This window comes from Leptinotarsa decemlineata, unplaced genomic scaffold, assembly GCF_025532065.1.
Source record: "Leptinotarsa decemlineata unplaced genomic scaffold, Ldec_3_MD MMD2_tig00026354_RagTag_RagTag, whole genome shotgun sequence".
Lineage (NCBI taxonomy): Eukaryota > Metazoa > Arthropoda > Insecta > Coleoptera > Chrysomelidae > Leptinotarsa > Leptinotarsa decemlineata.
In genome coordinates this window covers 7,119,151-7,141,069 of record NW_027412702.1, presented here as the reverse complement: position 1 = coordinate 7,141,069, position 21,919 = coordinate 7,119,151, and the positions used below count along the sequence as shown (strand labels likewise).

Genomic DNA, 21,919 nt, shown 5'->3' with positions numbered 1-21,919 from the left:
TTGATTACTTGAGATGTTCAAAGATACCTGGAGTATTCTTTATGAGAGTGCAATTGTCAATTATCTGAATCCTCATGTCATTCAGTCTAGTACGGACATTATCAACAAGACATTCTATCAACAAGAACCTTCACATGACCCCAAAAATAGAAATCTATAGGATTCATATCAGAACTATGAGCTGGCCAATTTTGGGGTCCTGCACGTTCAATAGTTCAATTAAGCAATGAATGTCATCACCTACTGTCATCGATGACATGAGTGGATTTAACTCATTCGTGACATAATGTGGTAATGTTTTGAATAAATTTAGTGCTTCATCTTGTAATTTCATAAAGACTGGTGCTGAAGAGACAAAAAGACAAGTATCTTATTTTGAAATATTGGATGTCTACCAGTGAGGATGACAGTGTTCCATGTAAGCGAAATTTTACTTCTATCATATACTATATTGTGTAGCAATTCTGTGAATGGTATCTGTTTCAATTCTATAACGAATCAGTGTCACTATTTTTGTAGTTTAAAGGAGTTGGAGTTGGAATTTCTTCCTGACGTTTCGCTAGTGCGAGTGGCTAGCTTCTTTAAAGATTTATACATCCTGAGTTATCTCCGATGTATAAACCATACTTATCTGTTTATCCAGATTTAATAACTTTTGATACACGTGCTCAGTCTCTAGTACCTAGGTACTTAATATATTATTAGACTTTCACCATCATTGACTGATGAAAGTCTAATAAATACTGAAAAAACAGGTTCACTGAAGTGTGGAGGCGATTTCCAAAAGAACATTCGTATGTGTGTTTCTTTTTTTGTCAGTCAGTATAACTTTTTTAAATCTTCATTGTTTATTTCCAGCCCTCTCCCCAAAATAATCCTGCATCCTACTTGTAATATGATGTAAAATGTTTGACACAATGAACAGTGAACTTCAAAACCAACACATTTCAAAACTAAACAGTGTTCTAAAGGATAATGATGAATAACAGGCAAAATAATATTATTCGTAAATTGATAACTATACACAATTATAATTGAGTATGATGTTTAGGGTAGATATATCCCCTTACCAACTACTGAATTATTTTTAGTACCTATAATGAAAGGTCAACCTTGTGAGATGTAATTATTTCAGTACCTAATCCTCGAAACAGTTTCCTCCTGACACATGAAACTTTCGATAGGCGTGTGTTTGTTTTTTCAACAAGTACATTCAATTGGCTAAGTCGTTTCGAAGAGGTGTGGCTAACCTCTACCTAAGCAAACTTAACTAGCGTCATGAAATCCATCATTTCCCCAGCTTCAATAAAAATAACTCTAAATTATTAAATCCGACATAATAATAGATCACTTCGGGCACTTCTATTCATATAAAATATATTTCAAATATGAAATGAAGATGTTTTGAGGCTATATGACAGCCAATTTGTAATATCTGAAAATGAGGGCGTTGCTCAAATGTTACTTTAAACTTACAGATGTTGGACGAAGATGCTAACCGGGATACATTCTGAAAATATCAATCCGATGTTTAGTTTTCTTTCAGATTGTAAGTAGACTACATGTCACGTTCCTAGAAAAGTGTGGTGAAAGTGTTGAAACTGTAGTGTTGTTTTTTCGGCGTTGTGAAAACGGTGATTAATCGAATTCTCATGATATTTCAGCACAAGTTATTTCAGTATTTTTCTACCTTACAGGATGTGATTGTTAAGAAACGACCAAAAACATGACATATTATTTAACCAGAAACAACTGAAGTGCTTTGAACTTATTTTTTTTATACCGTTGAAATTTACTCTTCTTTTTCTATTTGGAATTCATAAGACAAAGTACCTTACGTAGAATATAGAATTTCTTGGCAAATTAATTACTGGCGGTTATTTAGGTGAAAAAATTTACCCCATACACACGTTGCTTACAAATTTTTATTGATATTATACTTTATGATTTGTCTTGTGGAACAAAGATACCTTCTGAAATAATTAATTCTTTTTAACATAACTAGTAGTTTCATAAATGAGAAGTAAATGGTTTTTCCCCTCTTTTGAATATTGTCTGTTACGTAAATAATAACTTCGATCATAAACACAGGGTGGTGTATTGAAAACGTACCACAAGACACAGAAAAAGCACTCTTTTCTAAAATAGAAACACACGTGAAATTTGTTCTCTAAGGATGGCAAGTATCAATCGGAAACCTTCTACTCTCTGGTCCGAGGTATCATCCCTAAATTTCTTTGAAGGGGCTTTTGATTTGTTTGCTTCACTTTTGAGAATCGACTTTCTTGTTAGAAAATATAGAACATTGAAATGTCAATAATACATTTTTAAAATAATGTAAAAACTCAAAGAAGGGGAATGCTATCGGCTCAGTAACCATCATTGTGGTGATAATGTACACCGTTAAAAAATGAAGTGCCTACACCCATTCAAATAAAATACCTACATCGATTGGAAAATTATTATTTCGAATCGCCGGTTCACTCGAAATTGCACAAAATTGCATACTTCGATGACAAGCTTCTTCATTTAGTTCTTGTTCTTAACGAATTTTCCAATATTCGCCTTGTATTTGTACAACTCACGTCCATCGCATTACCAATTTTCTTTTATCCCATCCCATCAATATTGCTATACATTAGGTATTGGATTTTGTTTTTTTTATTTTGAACTGATACAATTCCGCCAAATTTCATCTAAAATTTTCTCAGAGACTTTTTTGAAATTACTTGGCAACCCGATTAACACATTCATTATTTCCAAAATAAAGTCATGCCATTTTCAAGCTTTTTGGAATTGGGCAAACCATAATTGATAATTACTTTCAGAAACTCCCTATCATTAACGAAACATACTGAACATATCTGAATCTTTTGGTGATATTCTCTGAAACCAGCTGTGGTTCCGAATGAAGTTGACACTGCCATTAAGGATTTTATTTCAAATCGATTTTAACTTTGCATCCTCAGAAAATATGTAGTTAGATTTATGATGGAATTGGCCGATACTTGATGAAAACCATGTTAATATGTTTGGGTGAGACTTCATTATGAGATTTTGACTTAACAGTTTACAAAACCGTGACACCTGTTTTAGTATACAATAATCTCTTCAAGTGTATTTACTGAACATGTAAATGAACATTCAAATAACACTCTATTGTGATATTCTTCACTGAATATTTTACAAAATCACAATACGTGTTCCATTATACAGTAGTTGCTTCAGGCGTCTTCATTGAACACGCAAATAAGTATTTAAATAACACTTAATTGTAGGATTTTTCACTTAATAGTTTACAAAATCACGACACGTGTTTCAATATACAGTAGTTCTTTCAGGCGTCATCATTGAACACATTAAATAACACTTTATTGTGATATTTTCCCTTAATAGTTTACAAAACTACAACAAGTGTTTTACTGTTTTACTATACAATGCTTCTTCACCTTGTTCAATGAAAAAGATATTTTATACTGAAATAAGTGTCGAAGTTTTTTTAAACTCTCTATTATTGTTGGATAATCAAAACCTCTAAATAAGTGGATTGATTCAAAAAACTAAAAAAGAATGAATAGATATGACTCGACTCTCATTCTAATTGAAAATAAATGGCTTCGTGAAGGTTTTGCAGTGATTTAAAAATCAAAACTTGTCCCTAATAGGTACGATTCAAACTTGATGTGTTTTCGAATTTTTGCGAAAAATTCATTCTGGTAGATCTTTCTTGTGATACGAATACTACTGCCCACTTTGTCTAATGAACTATCTATCTACCGTTCAACTGATTCTATCATTAATTCAGCAATAATTAAACATTTAGTCGGAATTTAAATTCACAACTTCCGTGTGAAAGAGCTCTGTTACGCCAGCAACGCAAAGTACGGAAATCGCATTTAGAAAATGCCAAAATTAGGTATTTTTAAGGTGCTCTTTAGGTACCGAAGTTAAAAATCAGGTGCTCTATAACTTACACCGCAACTCAATACTCAAAGTTGCGTTGCTAGCATTATGTGATGCTAGCAACGCAATGAAAATAATAATAAAATAATGAATGGGAACACTATTAGGTGCTAATTAAGTGCTAAACGGTGAGGATCGTACAATTTTCTAATTAATAAACAAAAGCTTCCAATTTCGCTAAACAACAGATCTAAGAATCAGGTATCTTGAAACGAGGACGAATGCTCTATCAGGTATAAATTAAGCGTGGTAATAAAGTGTTAATTAGGTGCTTGCAAGAAATTAAGATGAAAACGACCGCAAATAAGCGAAACAAAATTTGAGATACCTGATTTGAGATCGCCCGATGTGTGAGTCGATAGTTCAAGCCCCAGGCTGAACGCTCAATTTTCACTTGCTATCGTTCAACCATGGAATCACCATGGTGGTTATCGGGACCATAAGCCCCATATGAATTATGGAATCTAGATTTACTATAAATATCTAATGAGCACCTAATTAGCACTTTATTCCCATACTCTTACCTACTTATCGAGGAACGTACTGTAAGAACTCAGTCCATCAGTCATAGTGCGTAACAGAGCTGTGTGAAAGGAATAAAGAAAATACCTTGTATTTGTTTCAGGAGCCAGAGAAAAGTGCCATTATCTTTTACAAGGGTAGATAAAATATGAAACGTCCTTTATTTTGCGATGAGGGTTAATTATAGAATGAAAGTGAGGAGAAACAAAAAAAATGTTCCGAAACAGGGATAACATCATTCGCTTTGAGCAGATGAAATTAAAATTCAGGATAAAAAAGGATTCATATGACAACATTCAACTGAAAGTAATTGCTTTGTCAATAACTGTTAGATATATAACATTGATGGAATGTGGAAGGGAGTTTTTTAGGCAATGTATTGAAGTTGAATTTATTATGAAATAACTGAAGAAAATTCTGCTTTACTAACAGTTACATATATAAATCTGTGATTTTTTCCAACTGGCTTTATAGGTTTCAACCCATCAACATCATTTTCAATTATATTTTTTCAATCATTTTACATTTTTCTGAAAAAATATTATGAGTAAAATAATTGAAATTCATTTGTCGGGAGTACATTTCAAATTTTTTATTGTGAATTCAAAATAGTAAGAGAAAACACCACGAAAAGTGATAGATGAGAACCAAATGTTGGTTGCCTTGTTGAACGAAATATCTCATAACTATAATCAAAGTCCCACCCAAACATTTATGAAAATAATCAGTCAGTGTCATATTATTGTTAGTACTGTCATGAATATCGTTGTATACACTCTATTCACAATTCACAATGTGTCAAAATTAGGTAATTGATACTTCAAAATCATAGAAGAAATCTTTCTTATCTAATGAATGTTGTCAAAGAATTGGAATTTTTCATGGAATTCTACATATCTTTTTATTTTTAGAAGGATTATTCAAAATATTTCAAAATCTCGTTTCGTAGAGCTATCGAAAAAATATACATTCCTGTAGATTCTCAACTCATTATTCAGATCGTTTATAAATCAAAACGGAAACATCATCATTATTATAAAAAATATAAATAGACTGAGGATTTCCTATACTTTATGAGCATGTGTTGAAATGATATACACAGTGAAAAGTGAAATATTGATGTCGAATTTAGATTTTTTCGTGAAGTAGATTTTTTTTGTATGTACTGGTAATAATAAATAATCTTTTATTTTTCTATAGAAATTTGGTTGAAAATATTTCATTAAACCGCAAAATGAATTTTAGCAATATTCATCCTGAGAATATCTACTAGACTGTATGATATCATAGAAAGGCTATAAATGATTTTTTAGAAAACTAAATGTACATTTCAAATTTACAATCGGAACTTGATGAAATTCCGAGTTCAAAGTTAGAATTTAATAGAATTCCGAATATAAAGGGAACATCTCCGATTTTACAAAATTATTATTCACTTCAAACTTCAATCTTGGAATACTGTTAAATAAGGATTTTAAATTCGGAATTCTATTAAACCCCGATTTTGAACTCGAAATTTAGTGAATTTAGGTTATGTTAGGAAAAGTGAGTGGGTCTATTCGACCCTCCATCGCAACCCGCAAGAGTTTATTGTAGCTCACACCTATTCACACTCGACCAAATAAACCCAGCTTCTTAACGAAGCCGATTAGTTTGTATGGTGAGTGATATTTCAGGTCAGATGGTAAGAGTACGGCTGTGTCGGACTCTAAAAACCTGATTCGTTTCCCAGCGGGGTAGACATAAAGTATGTGCTCTGCTGTCCCATCACTTTCCAAACAGAGGCGACACACACTGTCTTCCGACAGTCCGAATCTCTGCATATGATGGTTCAAATGACAGTGACCTGTGAGAAGACCTGTTAAACATCGTAGTTCATCCATACTGTAGTCCAACAACTGTTTAGTATCAAGCTTCGAAGGGTGAAAAAACGCTTTGGAGTGAACCAATCCTGAAAGATTCTGCCAGAAATACATAAATCTTCTTGCCATCCAGGTCTTCAATGTTTGTTTGGCAAATTCTGAAGCGATACCAATGGCAGGTTTTGGTACGATAAAGCTGCTTGCAGAACCCTCCTTTGCAAGGGAGTCAGCAGCCTCATTGCCTTTCAGGTTAGTTTGACCAGGAATCTAGACCAGAGACAATATGTTAAGTCTTCCCATCGAGGAAAGTCGTTTTTGGCAATTTGCTACCAATTTGGACGTTGCTAGGAGCCAAGAGCTTCTAACACCACTTGACTATCCGAGAATATTTTTATTGACTTGTGTATGAGGTTGGGTTCTTCCAATCTCTTCGCATACAATAGCGTAAATTTCCGCTTGAAATACAGTCGCATAGGTTCCTAGACAGGATGATATCTCTGTCCTGGGTCTACGACTGAAAACACCTACACCAGAACCTGAAAGTATTTTTGATCCATCTGTGAACTAACAACTATCTGCTCTTAATATTTCCTTCTCAAGGAGGATCCAGTCCTCTCTACTCGGGAACAGTACTTAATAAGGCAGTTCATAGTTGAGAGTTGAAGGCATAAAGAAAGAGGTCATTTCCAGAATGCTGTGACTTTCAATGTCAACCAGCAGTCTGTTGCACTCTGAATTAAATTGATTTGTGCAATTGGCAATTGTCAATTCGTCGATTTTACTAAAAAAATATGTGTAGCCTTTTCACCCATTTGTTATACCAGTTAAAAAATATCTGTATAATTTCTATTAACTAGAATCAAATTTAAAATAACGATAGTGGTGAAAATCTGTAATGAATCATAATTATAGAAACTGAAGAAGGACCGTGTTAGGAATCACACGTTAAAAGGTAAGACCCCGTTAGTCCTTAGCTCGCACAAGTTTCTCAACTTCTGAGTCATTCATATGGGGGCGACAGCTGATTAACGGAAAAACAGATTTTTAACAGATTTTTTTTCAGATCAATTCATTTAAATAACACTTTATTGTGAGCGTATTCATTGCCTCATCCTTTCCATTGAAATTATCAATGTGTTTATGAATTTCTTTGGCCTCTCTATATTTTGGATAGTAATTCTGAATTTTATCGAATATTTTTGCATCTTCTTATGAGATAATATGAGTGCCTTCTTAAAGAGAATATTCGGCTAGAGCTGATTTGTCGGTTTGCCCGATTTGACAATTTCTCTTGTGTTCAGAGAGACCTATACTTCGTGTTTTCAATATAGACCAACCCGCAAAATATCCGGTTTATCCCGGGTATTGCTGAAGGCTCACTGGGATTCTTAGCTGAGTTCAGACTCTCTCTGGTAGTTTACCGCAGTAATAGACGAAACGTCAGGCATGTGAACCTGCAGACCACAGTCGAAAATCCCGAAAAATAGCTTCGACACAGTTATCACCGGCAGTGGTTTTTTGACTTTTTAGTGAGATTTGCACTCAACAGTTCACAAAACCACGATACGTGCACTATTATACAATAGCTTCTTCAGAAACTATTGTATAGCACAATAAATTTTCATTTTCCACATATAGTCGGTGGGCATACTTGAAAACTGGCTATAAATCAAATCATCTAAACGAACAATTCGTCCAGGCCAGTCTCAACTCCCTACACTGTAGGTTAATGAACTGAAACCTATCAGAAAACAACTACTCCCCTGGTTAATACCACGAAGGGCGTTGGATTATATCCGATAGGTCTCAGTGCAGGATTCTTCACTGAAGTTATTCTTGCATATGCTGTTGGCAGTTGGATCGCTAAAAGATGTGATGGATAGTAATGGACAGAGCTGTTAACATTGAACTTGTTAGAAATCTTGAACGTTTTAGTATGGTTTTTGTTATTAAAGATGAACCGAAGATCTTCTAGCTTAATCGAGAAATATGTACATTTGTCGTAGTGGGTTTAGAATATATATAGAGCATTCAAGCGTTTGTGATACAAGTTACTTTCTTTCTATAGCTATCTAACTTATTTTCTACTCTATACCATAATAACGGCAATTTTAGACTGTGGAAGGTTCGAAAAGATTTCTCAACATAACACTTTCTGCTGTTTAAGACTTTCTCAACTTGATGTAAATGTTTGTAACGTGTCAAAATATTTAAAGATTATTCCTTTCAATACTCCTTCAATAAAAAAATTTAACATTATCTACTAAATAAAATACCATATTCATTCAGTGTAATAAGACTTTTTCAACTCGATGTAAATGTTTGTAACGTGTCAAAATATTTAAAGATTATTCCTTTCAATACTCCTCCAATAAAAAAATTAAACATTATCAACTAAATAAAATAATTCATTCATCTCTATATTACACTGAATGCAGAATGCTATTTTGAATACAAAAATTTTAAAGTACTGGTTACACAAAATGGCTTGAAAACCCAAGGATAATATTTTTTCCCCGAAAATAATGCATGAATACATAGAAATGAATGGAATATATATTCCATTCATTTCTATGTATTCAGTAGTTATTAAGCAGGCGACGATCATATTTTCTGTGATTAAGATTCAGATTCATTTAAAGATGAAAATATACATGTTTTTACATATCTATTCCTGAAATTGAAAAATACTGAAATAATGGACAATTCCACAGCTCCAAACTATAAAAATGAGTTATTTCCCAAACTACCTTCAGAATTATCACGAAATATCTCAAAATTTCCACCAACAAATACATTCGGAAATAGCCAATTTCAATCATCAAAAGACTTTCTATAAAAACCAAAAACTTTCTGTGAATGGCGCGGAATACTGTACAAAAGAAGGAGGAATGCAAGGCGATAGTAAGAGAAACATAGTAGGTCGAAGAGATAATCCAAATCTTGATTACTTCCGGGATAATCTGGATTACGTGAGAAAATCTCCTTTGTCGGATAGCAGCCGTTCGTTTGACGGAGAGGATACAAAATCGACAGGGTGAGTGTGGCGATTTGTGGATAGTGTTACTAAGGTTCTTGTAGCTAACGAATTTTGACAACCTCCAGGGTTCGTATAGAAATGAAGTGAAGAAACTAGGTTGGAGATGAAAGCTAGTAGTTGGAAAAACGTCAAAACTTCTTCAATATACATTTTCTGAAGTATTAATCTTGATTTACCTCTTCTATCATAAGTGTTGACGGTTGTAAAAACATTCCAGTTATTTGAGAAAGAAAGGTTTCCGGCTTTCTACTTCTTCATATTTATACAAAAATGTGAAAATAAGACACGTGTGTAATTCAGAAATTTCCAAGTCCGCCATTGGGAATGAATGTGTTCTATGTGAAACTATATATCGTTACTCTTCTTTATATTGGATGATATCTGATTCAATTTCATAATGAATGTTTGAAGTACAAACTGAATGGGAAAACATGATTTTCGTATAGTACAATGTTCTTTGTAAGTAATTGTTTTCAGAGTAAATGTTCTTTCATGTAATTCAATGTTCATGTGGAAGTATTTGTTTCGGAAGATTCCCTTATTTTTTGGATAAAGTAGTAAGAGAAGTAGAAAGTAAAATACCTTTCTTTCCCAAAAACTAGTCTCTCCAAAAAATATCCCCCTTTCAATTCCAGTAATATACTTATTGATATATTTGATAAAAAAGATACAATAAATGTTTCTCATAGTGGTTACTTTCACATTGACACATGTATCTATATGCTCGAAAAGCGCTTGATTCGCATGGAAATTTCTGTAAACTAAATATATATTCATACTTCATTGAGACTAGATTAACCTTTCAGATATGAAAAGAAAACATAATTATATTACATAAGAATTATTGCAATTGAAAATAAATTGACACAATAAAAAATACTGACTTGAGCATGTTCTTAATCAGCATATGATTTGATTTTTGATTTCATTTTGTGTTTTAGTTGAATACATATAAATCTATATGACTGAAATATTGTTGAAATTACTGAAAATAGAAAGAGTAATCGGACCGAAAAATTCAGTTGAATCAGTTAATAAATAAAATATCAGAAAAAGTAAATAAAAGAAAAAACTAAACAGAAATGAATCGTAAAACAAGTGAGAACGCTGATTTTTAAAGAAAACAAAAATAATAATAATAATAATGACGGGAGAAATGATACACGAAGGAAATACAATAAAAATGTAGAATGTCAGGAGCTCTTTCAACCGACCAATTTGATTGTGATCTGAAATGAATATAAATTGATAATCATTTTCTCATTTTACATTTTCAATGATTTATCTTGATTTCTTTATGTTCATTTCATTTTTCAAAAATGAATTTCCATCACAAATTTACATTCTCACAATTTCTGCTATTAATTTTTTCTCATTGTATTTTTTTGGCATTACTTACTGTTTTAACTAACTCAAACATACCTATATAATTGAATAGAACTGGCCGATGCTTGATGAAAATTCACATTGAAATTCATTAATACAGTTTATTGTATGGTTTTCATTATAAAGGGTTTTACAAAACCGCGACATGTGCTATACCTACAATAGCTTTCTCAAGTGTAAATTACACTAGTTTACAGCCAATTTACGACTGTAATGCCAAAGGCAGTTCTTCGTTAATTTTTGGTCCCTAAATGCGAAAATGATAGTGAAAATTTTGTAACACGTAAGATTTCTGAGTTATGATTTTTTCACAAAAATTTAATGAACACGGCATTCCAAATTTCACATAACCCGGACGAATAGGGTTTATTTATAGATTCGTCTAAAACAACTTTAAAACTGTTCTGCTCCATAATGGTAACAAAAGACCCTCTATTCCTCTTGCATATGCAGTTGTCATTAAGGAAACACACGAAAGTATGTCACTTATTTTAAATGGAATAAGTTATAATAGTATAGGTAGGAAATATGTGGTGACCTGAAAGTCATAGAACTATTACTAGGTCTTCAGGGCGGATTTATGAAGTTTTGCTGTTGGAACAGTAGGGCAACACAGGGCCATTATCAAGTAAAAGATTGCCTCCGAGAGATAAATATATTCCAGGTCAAGCTAACGTGAAGAATATACCTCTTTGTTAATCCCAAAAACGTTTTGTTACCTTCATTATATATTAAACTGGGGTTAATGAAAAATTTTGTAAAAGCATTAGACAAGGAAGGTGGTGCGTTTAAATATCTTAAACACGTTTTTCCAAAATTAAGTGATGCAAAGCTCAAGGAAGGTATATTTGTTGGACCATAAATTAGAAAACTACTAAGTGATCAACAGTTAAATAAATAATTGAGTAATGTTGAATTAGCTGCGTGGAGTTCTTTCAAAAGAATTGTTTTGGAGTTTTTAGGGAACAAGAAAGGAGAAAATTACGAAACACTTGTAGAAAAACTACTTGAAAACTATTGCAAAATGGGATGCCGCATGACTCTAAAAATCCATTTCTCGCACTCCCATTTGAATTTTTTCCCAGAAAATTTGGGTGCTGTCAGTGTCGAACAAGGGGAAAGGTTCCACCAAGACATACTGACATATGATGAAACATATAAACGAAAGTCAACATTTGTAAAAAGGTTATGCACAAAAAACTTCCTTTGAATGTTTTTTCATGTGTATTGTAAATAAAGTCTGTTATCCTCAAAATATATTTTGAGGATAACAAACAGGTGTTTTTGTGTTTTTTTCTTGTTTTGATCTTATATTTCCCTATAATATGAGAAAATTTTTGTATAAAATGAAAATAACTATAACTCCAAATCTTTACGCGATGGAAAATTTTTGATATTGAAGTCGCAGTCAAGATCCTTCAAACTCCCATATATAAATATCCATTATAATATTAGTCGCAATTTTTTAATTCTTATTTTTTGAGAAAGATATTGTATAGCAAAACACGTGTGGCAGTTTTTGTAAAACCCTTTTATTGTGAAAATCATACAATAAACTGTATTAATGAGGTTCAAATGTATATTTTGGTTTCGATTATTTTTAGTATTTTCAATAATTCTAATGTTTAATTGACTTTTTTTATTTGTTTTTCCATAGACTTTGAATTTGTTAACACCATTTTAGACAATGGAAGTCCAAATTTGAAACTTTCACCAAGAATCAGTTTCGCCCACTTTCCAGCATTTGAGCACTGAGCTTTTTAACACCTAAATACCTGAACTGTTTGATGATAAATACAAAAAATATTCTTGTTAGATCTATCAATTTCAGAATTAGATACTTTAGTTTTGTACTTTACCTTTACCTTTACCTAAAACTGAACATACTCTCAATGTATTGAAATGGACTTGTACGACTTTGTCGTACTTATTCTTGGATACGTTATAAATTTGTTTAAAAAATCTGTTTTTCCGTTAACCAGCCGTCGCACGAACGACAACCCTCAGAAGTCGAAACTTGTGCGAGCTAAGGATTAACGAGGTCTTACCTTTTAACGTGTGATTCCTAACACGGGTTGGACGGTAGCAAGTGAAGATCGTTCAGACTAGGGCTTGAACCACCGACCAACACGGCAGTCAATTCGAGTGAGTGAACAAAGCACCCACGCCTAACCGCTTGGCTACCGACTGATACGTATGAAAAGTTGCCTGCCACGGCGATTCTCAGTTTTCTTCTTCAACATCACATTTTTTGGAATGCACAGAAAAACTGCTATCGAGTAGATAATCCAATCGCGTTTGATTAATTTCGTTGCGGAGATTTTAGTCTTGAAGATGATCCCCAAAGTGGGCGAGCAACAGTAATCCAGGATGAAGATTTAGGGACCCTGATGGAGACTGACCCATCACAAACGGTGCCTGGGATGGCGGAAGAACTGGGCGTTAACTCCCATGCGGTTTAAGGTGGTTTAAAAAACATATTTTGATTTTTGGATCACGTGTGGATCCTCTACGACAACAGGTGAAGTTCAGGACAATGGTTAGACACCGATGAGCCACCCAGGCACTTCCGAAAAACTCACGTTGTGAGGTTTCGAGGTGTGTTCTTCTTTACATTTGCGCAATCAAAACGACCCTTTTTTGGATCTGATCGTCATTTGCAATGAAAAGTGGTGCTCTATAATAAGAAGAGACGTTCAGGACAGCATTTGGACACCGACAAGCCACCTATGCTCGTGAAAGTAGACTCGTGAAACGGACAAAACTTTCGAAACAACCTGATACTGATGTGTTAACACCCGTACCTGTATTATTATTTTATATTTATTTATTGATTCATTTATTGCACTATTTAGAAAGTTAGCGCGTTTCTATTGGTTGGAGCAATCCATCGGAATTTTTCTGTTGAATTTAAGAAGTAGCCTAAATTGATAATTTTCCTTCAATGACGTCACGGAAGTCCTCTTCCCCCAGGTACCCTCTTTTTGACCCTAGTCGACCCAATTTCGTGACTCCACCCTGTTGCTAATACCATTATTATTTATTTAACGAACCTATATTTTCTCCCGCATTAGTTCTATGGATGCATTTGCTGAAAAGAGGACGCTGTTATTTTTTTTCTAATAGAAAGCGGGTTTTGTGACATTTCGTATGAGAGGTATTTCAATTCTCTATACAATGACCTTTATTTTTTTGAATTTAGATAACCGGTTGCGAAGTAATTGATATTTGAATTTGGGACAATTTCGTAGCTCCGCCACCCTATAGAACTAAATGTTCATTGAAGAGAAAAATAAATTAATCACATATTTGTAATAGATACGTGTTAATTTCGAAGGCATTTCATTTCAACTTGGTAATTATAAAAAAATCATTCGAGTAAATGTTCAACATGTTCTTCTTGGATCTCCTGACAGTAGAACAAGTCTATTTTTGAACACATTCCCAACATTTCGGAACGTTTTGTTAATTGTCTCCATATATTGAGCGGGGTTGCGTAACATAAACTTTCGATTCGATATAGCCCCAAATGAAAAAACTGAGAGGGGTCAAATCCTGCAAAAGAGCAGATCACTTCAACGTACCGCGCCTACCAATCCAAATGCCTGGGTATGTCTGATCCGATCAATCCCTCACAGGCCTAAAAAAAATGTCAGGGCGCACCATCTTCTTGGAAAACAACTGAATTCTCCAGTTCATCTTAATTGTTGGTAACATTTTCTTGAATCCGTCGGCGAAGGGTTTTGAAGAATTTCCAAATATAATTCACCAGTCAGATTTTCGTTTAGACATATGGAACCAACAATATGATAGTCTCAGGAGTTTCAGTGTGATCTTCTCGAAAAATATGAGGTTTTATTTTAATGCACATTTTGGGGGTTGTCATTTTCATTTAAGAAGAAGTGCATTCGTCACTAAAACAAATACTTCTTATGAAATCAAACGTTCGTTCATTTCCATTGAGAGGACACCTGAACAAAAAAAGGTTGAACAACGAACATCTAAGCTGCAGGCAGAGCAGAAGAATAATGTCAATATGAGGCACTAGATCACATGAGGCAAACAATTTATGAACAACCCTAATTGGCGGGTCCAGGGGAAAAATGTTTATTTCCATTTGTATGTATTTTGTGAAAACAGAAAAACAAAGTTTACTATCGAAAAGCTAGTATAATTTCGGTTGTGAAATTTGTTAAAAATAACAACCATGTTCAAAAACTGTTTATTATTACATAGGCTGTTATGAGAAAAATTGAAATTCTTAGAAAATAATGTTTATTAAAAGTGAATTTCCAAAAAGTCTCTGGGCAACAACATATCTTCCCTAGTAGTTTGGTTCATCAGCATTTATTGGCGGGTCATCCATGTACCTATTCATCCTTTCATCCATTCTGGTCATCTATGTCTGCTTGTAAGTTGGAGTAGGTATTTCTTGAATCCGCCCTTTGTAAAAACTGCTTAAGGTGTTGATGATCTCTATATTTACCCAACCTAATGTTGCAGATCTCTTTATTCACCCAACTTACCCATTTACCCATTGAGCCAGAATACAAAGGGCTCAACGTCGTCACTGTAGTAATGCCTTTCTTTCTTTTAATTTTTTTTTACGTTTTCTTGAATCGAAGACTTAATAAACACACCGAAATATAAGCTTTTGTGCAATATGAACTTTGGTTAATCTTAGACAATTTTGACCACTGATAGTTCTCGTTCGCATGGGGTATGTTTATCTGTACATTCCGGATAGGTACTGTGTTCATGTTTGGAACTATACATCTCTCCACAGTTTATGATGCTATTTAATAACATTTCACGGTAATCATCGTGTTAATACTATGTACCATATAGGGGAAAACCTTGCATCGTGGACATTGCGGTTTCTTTCCCAGGTGCTCCCGGACTTAAACGTTTCTTCACTGGACATTATTTAGGTGATCTAAACATTTCTTCTCTTGAAACGAATATGCAATCTGAAGTTTAGTCTGGAGTTGGTTAATGCTACCATCAACTCAAATCTGACAAATAATGGATATAAACGTTGTTTCCCCTGGTCTCGTCAATTCTGTCCAGGAAAATACAGTGTGTCAATTTGAAAACTTCCCACCCTCAATATCTCCCTTCCAGTACATAATATGAAAAAATGGTCAGACAGGTCAACTTTATTTGCAAGGGGGACACTCTGAATGAATATTTTCAACCCTCGGGGTTCAACCCCCTAGGAGGGGTGGATGTTACCCTCAGAATTTCAAATGGAAAGGGGGGTCAAGTGGCACATCATTTTGAAGGGCATTCAATTCGCTTGCCGACGGTGCCCTCATTTATTATTTTCCGATCAGCAGTATCCGAAAATGTAGTTCTAAACTAATAGAAGTAATTAGAATTGGCCTATACTAAAATGCCTGGTTATCAAGTTAGTATGCAAAGAAATACAATTTATTGACTCTCTTATAAGTAAAACTTGTGATGACGGGTCAGCTTTTCAACTTTCCATCAGGGGTAAAATTAGACAAGCCTCAAAAAATTTACATTAATTAGTTATCTGATTTCGGTGACTTTCATTTGGGTTTATTATCGGATTTAAAACTCTTATCCCTTTTTTGTTACTTCTGCTATAAAAAGTATCGTTTTTTGAGCAAAAAAGGTGTTCATCGCATTCAAGCCATTTGGTAGTACTATCATTTCAGTTTCATTTGTTGAGCTGATGAGCGATACCTTAGAAAGTGTATAAATTGTAAGAATGGTTTACACTATCCAAGACCGAATTGAAATAATTTTTATTTATGGAGAGGTGGGCAAGTGCGCACGAAGGGCGGCATCTCTTTTTAATGAAAGAAATCCAAATCTTAATATAAGTCACCGGTATGTGCTTGATTTGGTGACAAAGTTTTCCGAAACTGGTTCGGTGAAGAATAAAAAAAGGAATAACCCCAGAGTACTGAATGAGGATGCTCAAATTGAGGTGTTGGGAACATTTGCTGCAGAGCCGACTAGCTCCTTACGATCAGTAGCAGAACAGACGGAAATGTCACACGAGACTGTAAGGAAAGCACTGAAAATGCACAAATTTCATCCATATAAAATGCAGATTCTCCACGAGCTCCATGAGGATGATTATGACAGAAGAATAGAATTCTGTGAAATCATGACTCTTCGAATCAATGCTTTACCTAATCTTCTGTTCAATATCTGTTTCAGTGATGAATGTTCATTTTTCCTGAATGGCAATGTTAATAGGCAAAATTGTCGCTATTGGAGTGACGAAAACCCTCACAATTTTCGAGAAGGACATACACAACACCCACAAAAAGTTAATGTTTGGGCTGGTATTCTTGGAAATGCCATTATCGGACCTTTATTTTTTGAAGAAAACTTGAATGGTGATCTGTACCTAGATATGCTTCAAGCACCTATCGATCCACTTATAACTCACGAGCTCGAAACTCAAATTGATGCACACGGTAATTTACTGTTGCAGGAAGATTTGTTACATTTCCAACAGGACGGTGCGCCACCTCATTATTTTCGCCCCGTCCGACAATGGTTGAACGAGCGATTCCGGGAGAGATGGATTGGCAGAAGGGGATCAATTGAGTGGCCACCGAGATCACCGGATTTGACTCCATTAGATTTTTTTCTTTGGGGATATCTCAAATCTGTCGTTTATAAAACACAGCCCACTGATATGGATGACCTCAAAGGACGAATTACAGCAGCATGCCGGTCAATTAGTGGTGAAGTTTTCCAAAATGTTCGAGAGGAGTTCGAAAACAGACTGTATTACTGTTTAGAGCAGAATGGACAACATTTTGAACATATTATCAGATAAAGCGTAACAAGATGGTTGAAATTTGTTTTTTGCAATTTAGTATTTTTTGTTTGCACTCGATGCGTATTTCGTTAACTAAGTAGTTCTACATTCCTCTCACATCCACGAATTCGAATATTACTCAAGGGTTGGAACGATGCTACCTAGTACGATGCTCACCTTTTCCAATAGTCCATTACAATCATTTGTTTTGAATACCAACCTGAATACCAAACATCTAGTGCGGGCGAGTTTTAATCATTTATTCTTATTCACTTCTAATCACCGTTCGTTTGGAACGTTATTGTTCAAAAACTGCTCATCAAAAACTAATGAAAAAGGTATCATTGGCAAGAGAATTGAATGCCCTTCAAAATGATGTGCCACTTGACCCCCCTTTCCATTTGAAATTCTGAGGGTAACATCCACCCCTCCTAGGGGGTTGAACCCCGAGGGTTGAAAATATTCATTCAGAGTGTCCCCCTTGCAAATAAAGTTGACCTGTCTGACCATTTTTTCATATTATGTACTGGAAGGGAGATATTGAGGGTGGGAAGTTTTCAAATTGACACACTGTATAACAAACACCCAACGAGAGACCTGTACAGACGAGAACAAGATTGTTGAATGGGTGTCATGAAAAAGATGGAGGAAAAAACTCAATAAGTCCATGAGACTGCGGCTGAAGACTTGGAAAAATAGACAAATTAGGCGACTCTAAGTAGTAGACAAAAGTCCAATGCCCGCCTTAATATAAGTCAAGAAAGTAATTGTGTGAAAGCTATTTTCTGGTTTTCTGACCATGTTCTGTAGATTTTCATACCTGATGTTCCGTCTACTACTGCGGTAGACATTATTAATGGCGATGTGGTAATGGTCGCATGGCAAAAAAACGGAAAATAGCTTTCACACAGTTATATCCGGCCGTCAAAGTTTACATTACAAGAAAGTAATTGTTTTCTGAAATTCATTTTTGTTTTCCTAATGTTTCGAATTTGTATTCAAAACATTTGTTTTCTTGGCTCATGTACCCTTCCTCCACACACTTATCCAGACTTGAATATTACTGGAGTTTTTTCCCAACAGCAAATCGTTATTTTTACACCTCGACACGTGTTTCGATCACCAAGTGATCATCTTCAAGAGGAAGATAAAACTTCCTCTTGAAGATGATCACGATTGTACTACACCAAAGGTTCCAAACAGTACATCATAAATTATTCAGACTTATTTGATTTCTGAAACAAAAAATTAAAATCAAACTCTGAAAAATAATTCAATAGACACTTTGATAATGTTTGACTTGTGATGCACTGTTTGGAACCTTTGGTGTAGTAATGAATATTACTGGAGTTTTTTTCCAACATCAAACTGTTATTTTAACACCTCGACACGTGTTTCGATGATCATCTTCCCGAGGAAGATCAGTTTGATTCAGTGTTTGACTTACGAAAGTGCATACAAAATTCTGATCTTTTCAATCTCGAATAAATCAATAGCAATGGAATTTAACAACTGAATAGATGAAAGAATGGTTTGGAACAATAAATATTCATTTTCAGATTGCGGATCGATACCGGTTATGTTAGTGCCGAAAGTTCTATAGACAGCGAGGACGAGAAAGAAATAACACACATTTTAGAACCCCCACACACGGGATGTTCTGTAAATGGACCAAGGAAATGTTTGGCTTGGGCGTGCAAGGCTTGCAAAAAGAAAACGGTGACTATCGACAGGAGAAAAGCCGCTACTTTAAGAGAAAGGAGGAGACTGAGGAAGGTAAATATTGACGATATATCGAAAGATAATCTTAAATTATAGTATCAAAAATATAGAATGTCTTTTTTAATTTCTTTCAATTTGTGAAAATTTGGGTATCGTAAAGAATTTGAGATGTAGTGGAATAATTTTATATTATCGACTACGATTGTAGAACTCATTCTGTTTTCGATTTACTTTTACATTTAACATAATTATAGTCTTTCTGTTTATTTTCATTAAACTAATAACAATTTTGGTATGGCAATTTTGAAGTAATTCAGTATAATAAGTCTTAGCTAGTCTTAATATTTTCAGACTCAAGTTCTCGCAATATCTTAAAATTCTTTTCGTTTCCAGATTTTTCTGGGGCTTGTGGGATCCTGGGTGTATTTTTCGTATGTAATAAAACTGCCCTGCGCCAGAGTAATGATGATGTGAACTCAGTTGGTGAAATGTGTGTCACTATATTCTTTTAACACTGAGTTTCACTTCCAAAGCTTCTATTTTGTCTAAGATTCTATTTCTATCTACAGTCCGAACGATTAAGAACGCACATGCGTCATCAACAAATTACGTGACAAAACACATACTTTTATATAGCATCATTTTCTTCTACAAGTGAAAAAAGAAGACAAAAGATTAAGAGTTGTTTCCACAATTAATAAACTCTAGGTCCTTCGTATTTCACAATAAGTGAATTTTATATTGCAACTAGTACTATGTTGCTGTATCGCTGCTGTTCCAAAGTTTTGACAGAATCAGAATCAAGGAACTTAGGCGTGCGCAGCGTTATAGAACAGTACTTTCAAAAAATTGTTCTACAGCGTCATCTAGTGGCGAGTTATAGAAAAATTGAAAGCCTAAAAACCTTCTCTATGAAAAATTACTTATACATGTCAAGTTCCATCACGATCGGTTGAGCGATGTAGAAGTTTATCACTTATCAACCAACCAACCAACAAACATCCATTTTGATATATTAGATTATAAAATTTAACCTCAAATTAGGAATGGTCCTATCAAATATTCAGCATACTGGAAAATTTAAATTGCTAGATTTCGGACATGAAAATGGAATATTAAATATGTTTATACAGGATATTAACCCAAAATCGTAACATAGGTAGTGGTTTTCCCAAATAAAAAGCAATTCTTCATCAAAAGGATAGTTCATTCGGAGCGGTAGTCATGTCATTTCGTTTCCATTAGTCTGTGACAGTTTGTGGAATTATATTAGGGTAATTCCGGTGGAGATGGCCCTAGTAACTTTAAAACTCTGCTGTGAAGGAACTATAAGTTTAAAACATTAATTAATACAAAAAATTAAACTTTATTTAAAATTCTTATTGAATATTAACGATAAATCACTTTGACAAATGCATTAACGTAATTTTAAATTTGTAAAAAAAATTAGGACTGGCCATCTCTCCCAGGATGTCCGAGAGTGATAGCCATAGCAGTCGGGGAGAGATGGCCAATACTTTTTTTTCCTTTCCCTTTGCCCTTGAGATCTTTTAGCTCTTTTTTTCCCTATTACCTTCGTCATCGAAGGTAGATGACGGTCCAATAGGTCCTTTAGTGTTGTTACTTAGTCTTAACCTTCTTTCAAGTGTTTTTCTTGGTATTTTGTAGATAAAAAAGGCCCTATAAATCATCATCCCTCGATTTTGTACTTCTTCCATAGCATTTTTTAAATCTTCTTCGCTCCATTCACCTCGACCAGCAGCCACCTTCCGTACGTATTGGTTCGACATCTGTAGAAAATCTTGAAGAATAAAAATAAATCAAAATTAGGACATAAAATTTTATAGCTATCTCTCCTGTAAATACTATGGCCATCTCTTTTAATAGTCCGGGTGAGATGGCCACATTAGGTAATTAAAGCCATTTCTCAAGATAGTGGGTAATTTTGAGATTAGAACACCGGAGAAGTTTATTACTTCAGTGGAAAAGCACGAAAACGGACATAACTTTCAAAATTTTTTTGGGGTCACTTAATATGTAAACCCCACTTAACTCGCATGTATAATAAAAAAACAAAGTCAAATTACTCACCATTTCATTATTTTTTCGATAAAAAATCCACTGACAGTTGTTACCCGTGCCGATGCGAACCGAACTAATAGATAACTAGTGCTACCTACTGATTAATACTTGAACTTTTTTCTATTGGCAATCTCTCCCGTATGGCCGTCTTCCCCAGAATTACCCTATCCACAAATTGATTACGTATATGTTTCATTTAATCGTCCCAAGTATATTTATATTTTTGACATTTACAAATTTTTTATTTCATATAGATCACACATTATTTTGAAATATCTTTCTTGGATCTGGACTATTCACATAATAACTGAATTTGACATGAAGAGATTTGCAAAAACTCTAATTCTGCTACTACTCATAATCCCTATAAATCTTAGCTCTTAGTACTTTGTATTACTAAAAGAATCTGACCAGTGCATATTTGAAATTATTTTGATTGAATCGTGAAACAAACTGTTTCATTGTATCTCTTGAAGAATTGATAACTTGTTCGTTTTGGATAATGATCTGTTTAAATCTGAGATATATGAGATC

General features: G+C 34.2%; 1 protein-coding gene across 3 annotated transcripts in view; it reads left to right on the top strand.

Moving 5' to 3' along the window:
* Window positions 1-1,411: 1,411 nt before the first annotated feature.
* Window positions 1,412-21,919, top strand: part of nau (myogenic-determination protein nautilus) — a 93,279-nt gene continuing 72,771 nt past the window's right edge. Inside the window, exons 1-3 of one of the 3 annotated variants that reach the window (XM_074184165.1) lie at window positions 1,412-1,549; window positions 9,062-9,384; window positions 19,141-19,357. In XM_074184165.1, the coding sequence (XP_074040266.1) occupies window positions 9,077-9,384; window positions 19,141-19,357 (525 nt within the window). In that variant the 5' untranslated portion in view covers window positions 1,412-1,549; window positions 9,062-9,076. Of the gene's footprint in view, window positions 1,635-9,061; window positions 9,385-19,140; window positions 19,358-21,919 lie in introns of all 3 variants that reach the window. The other 2 variants (XM_023159888.2, XM_023159887.2) reach the window with 2 other exon arrangements.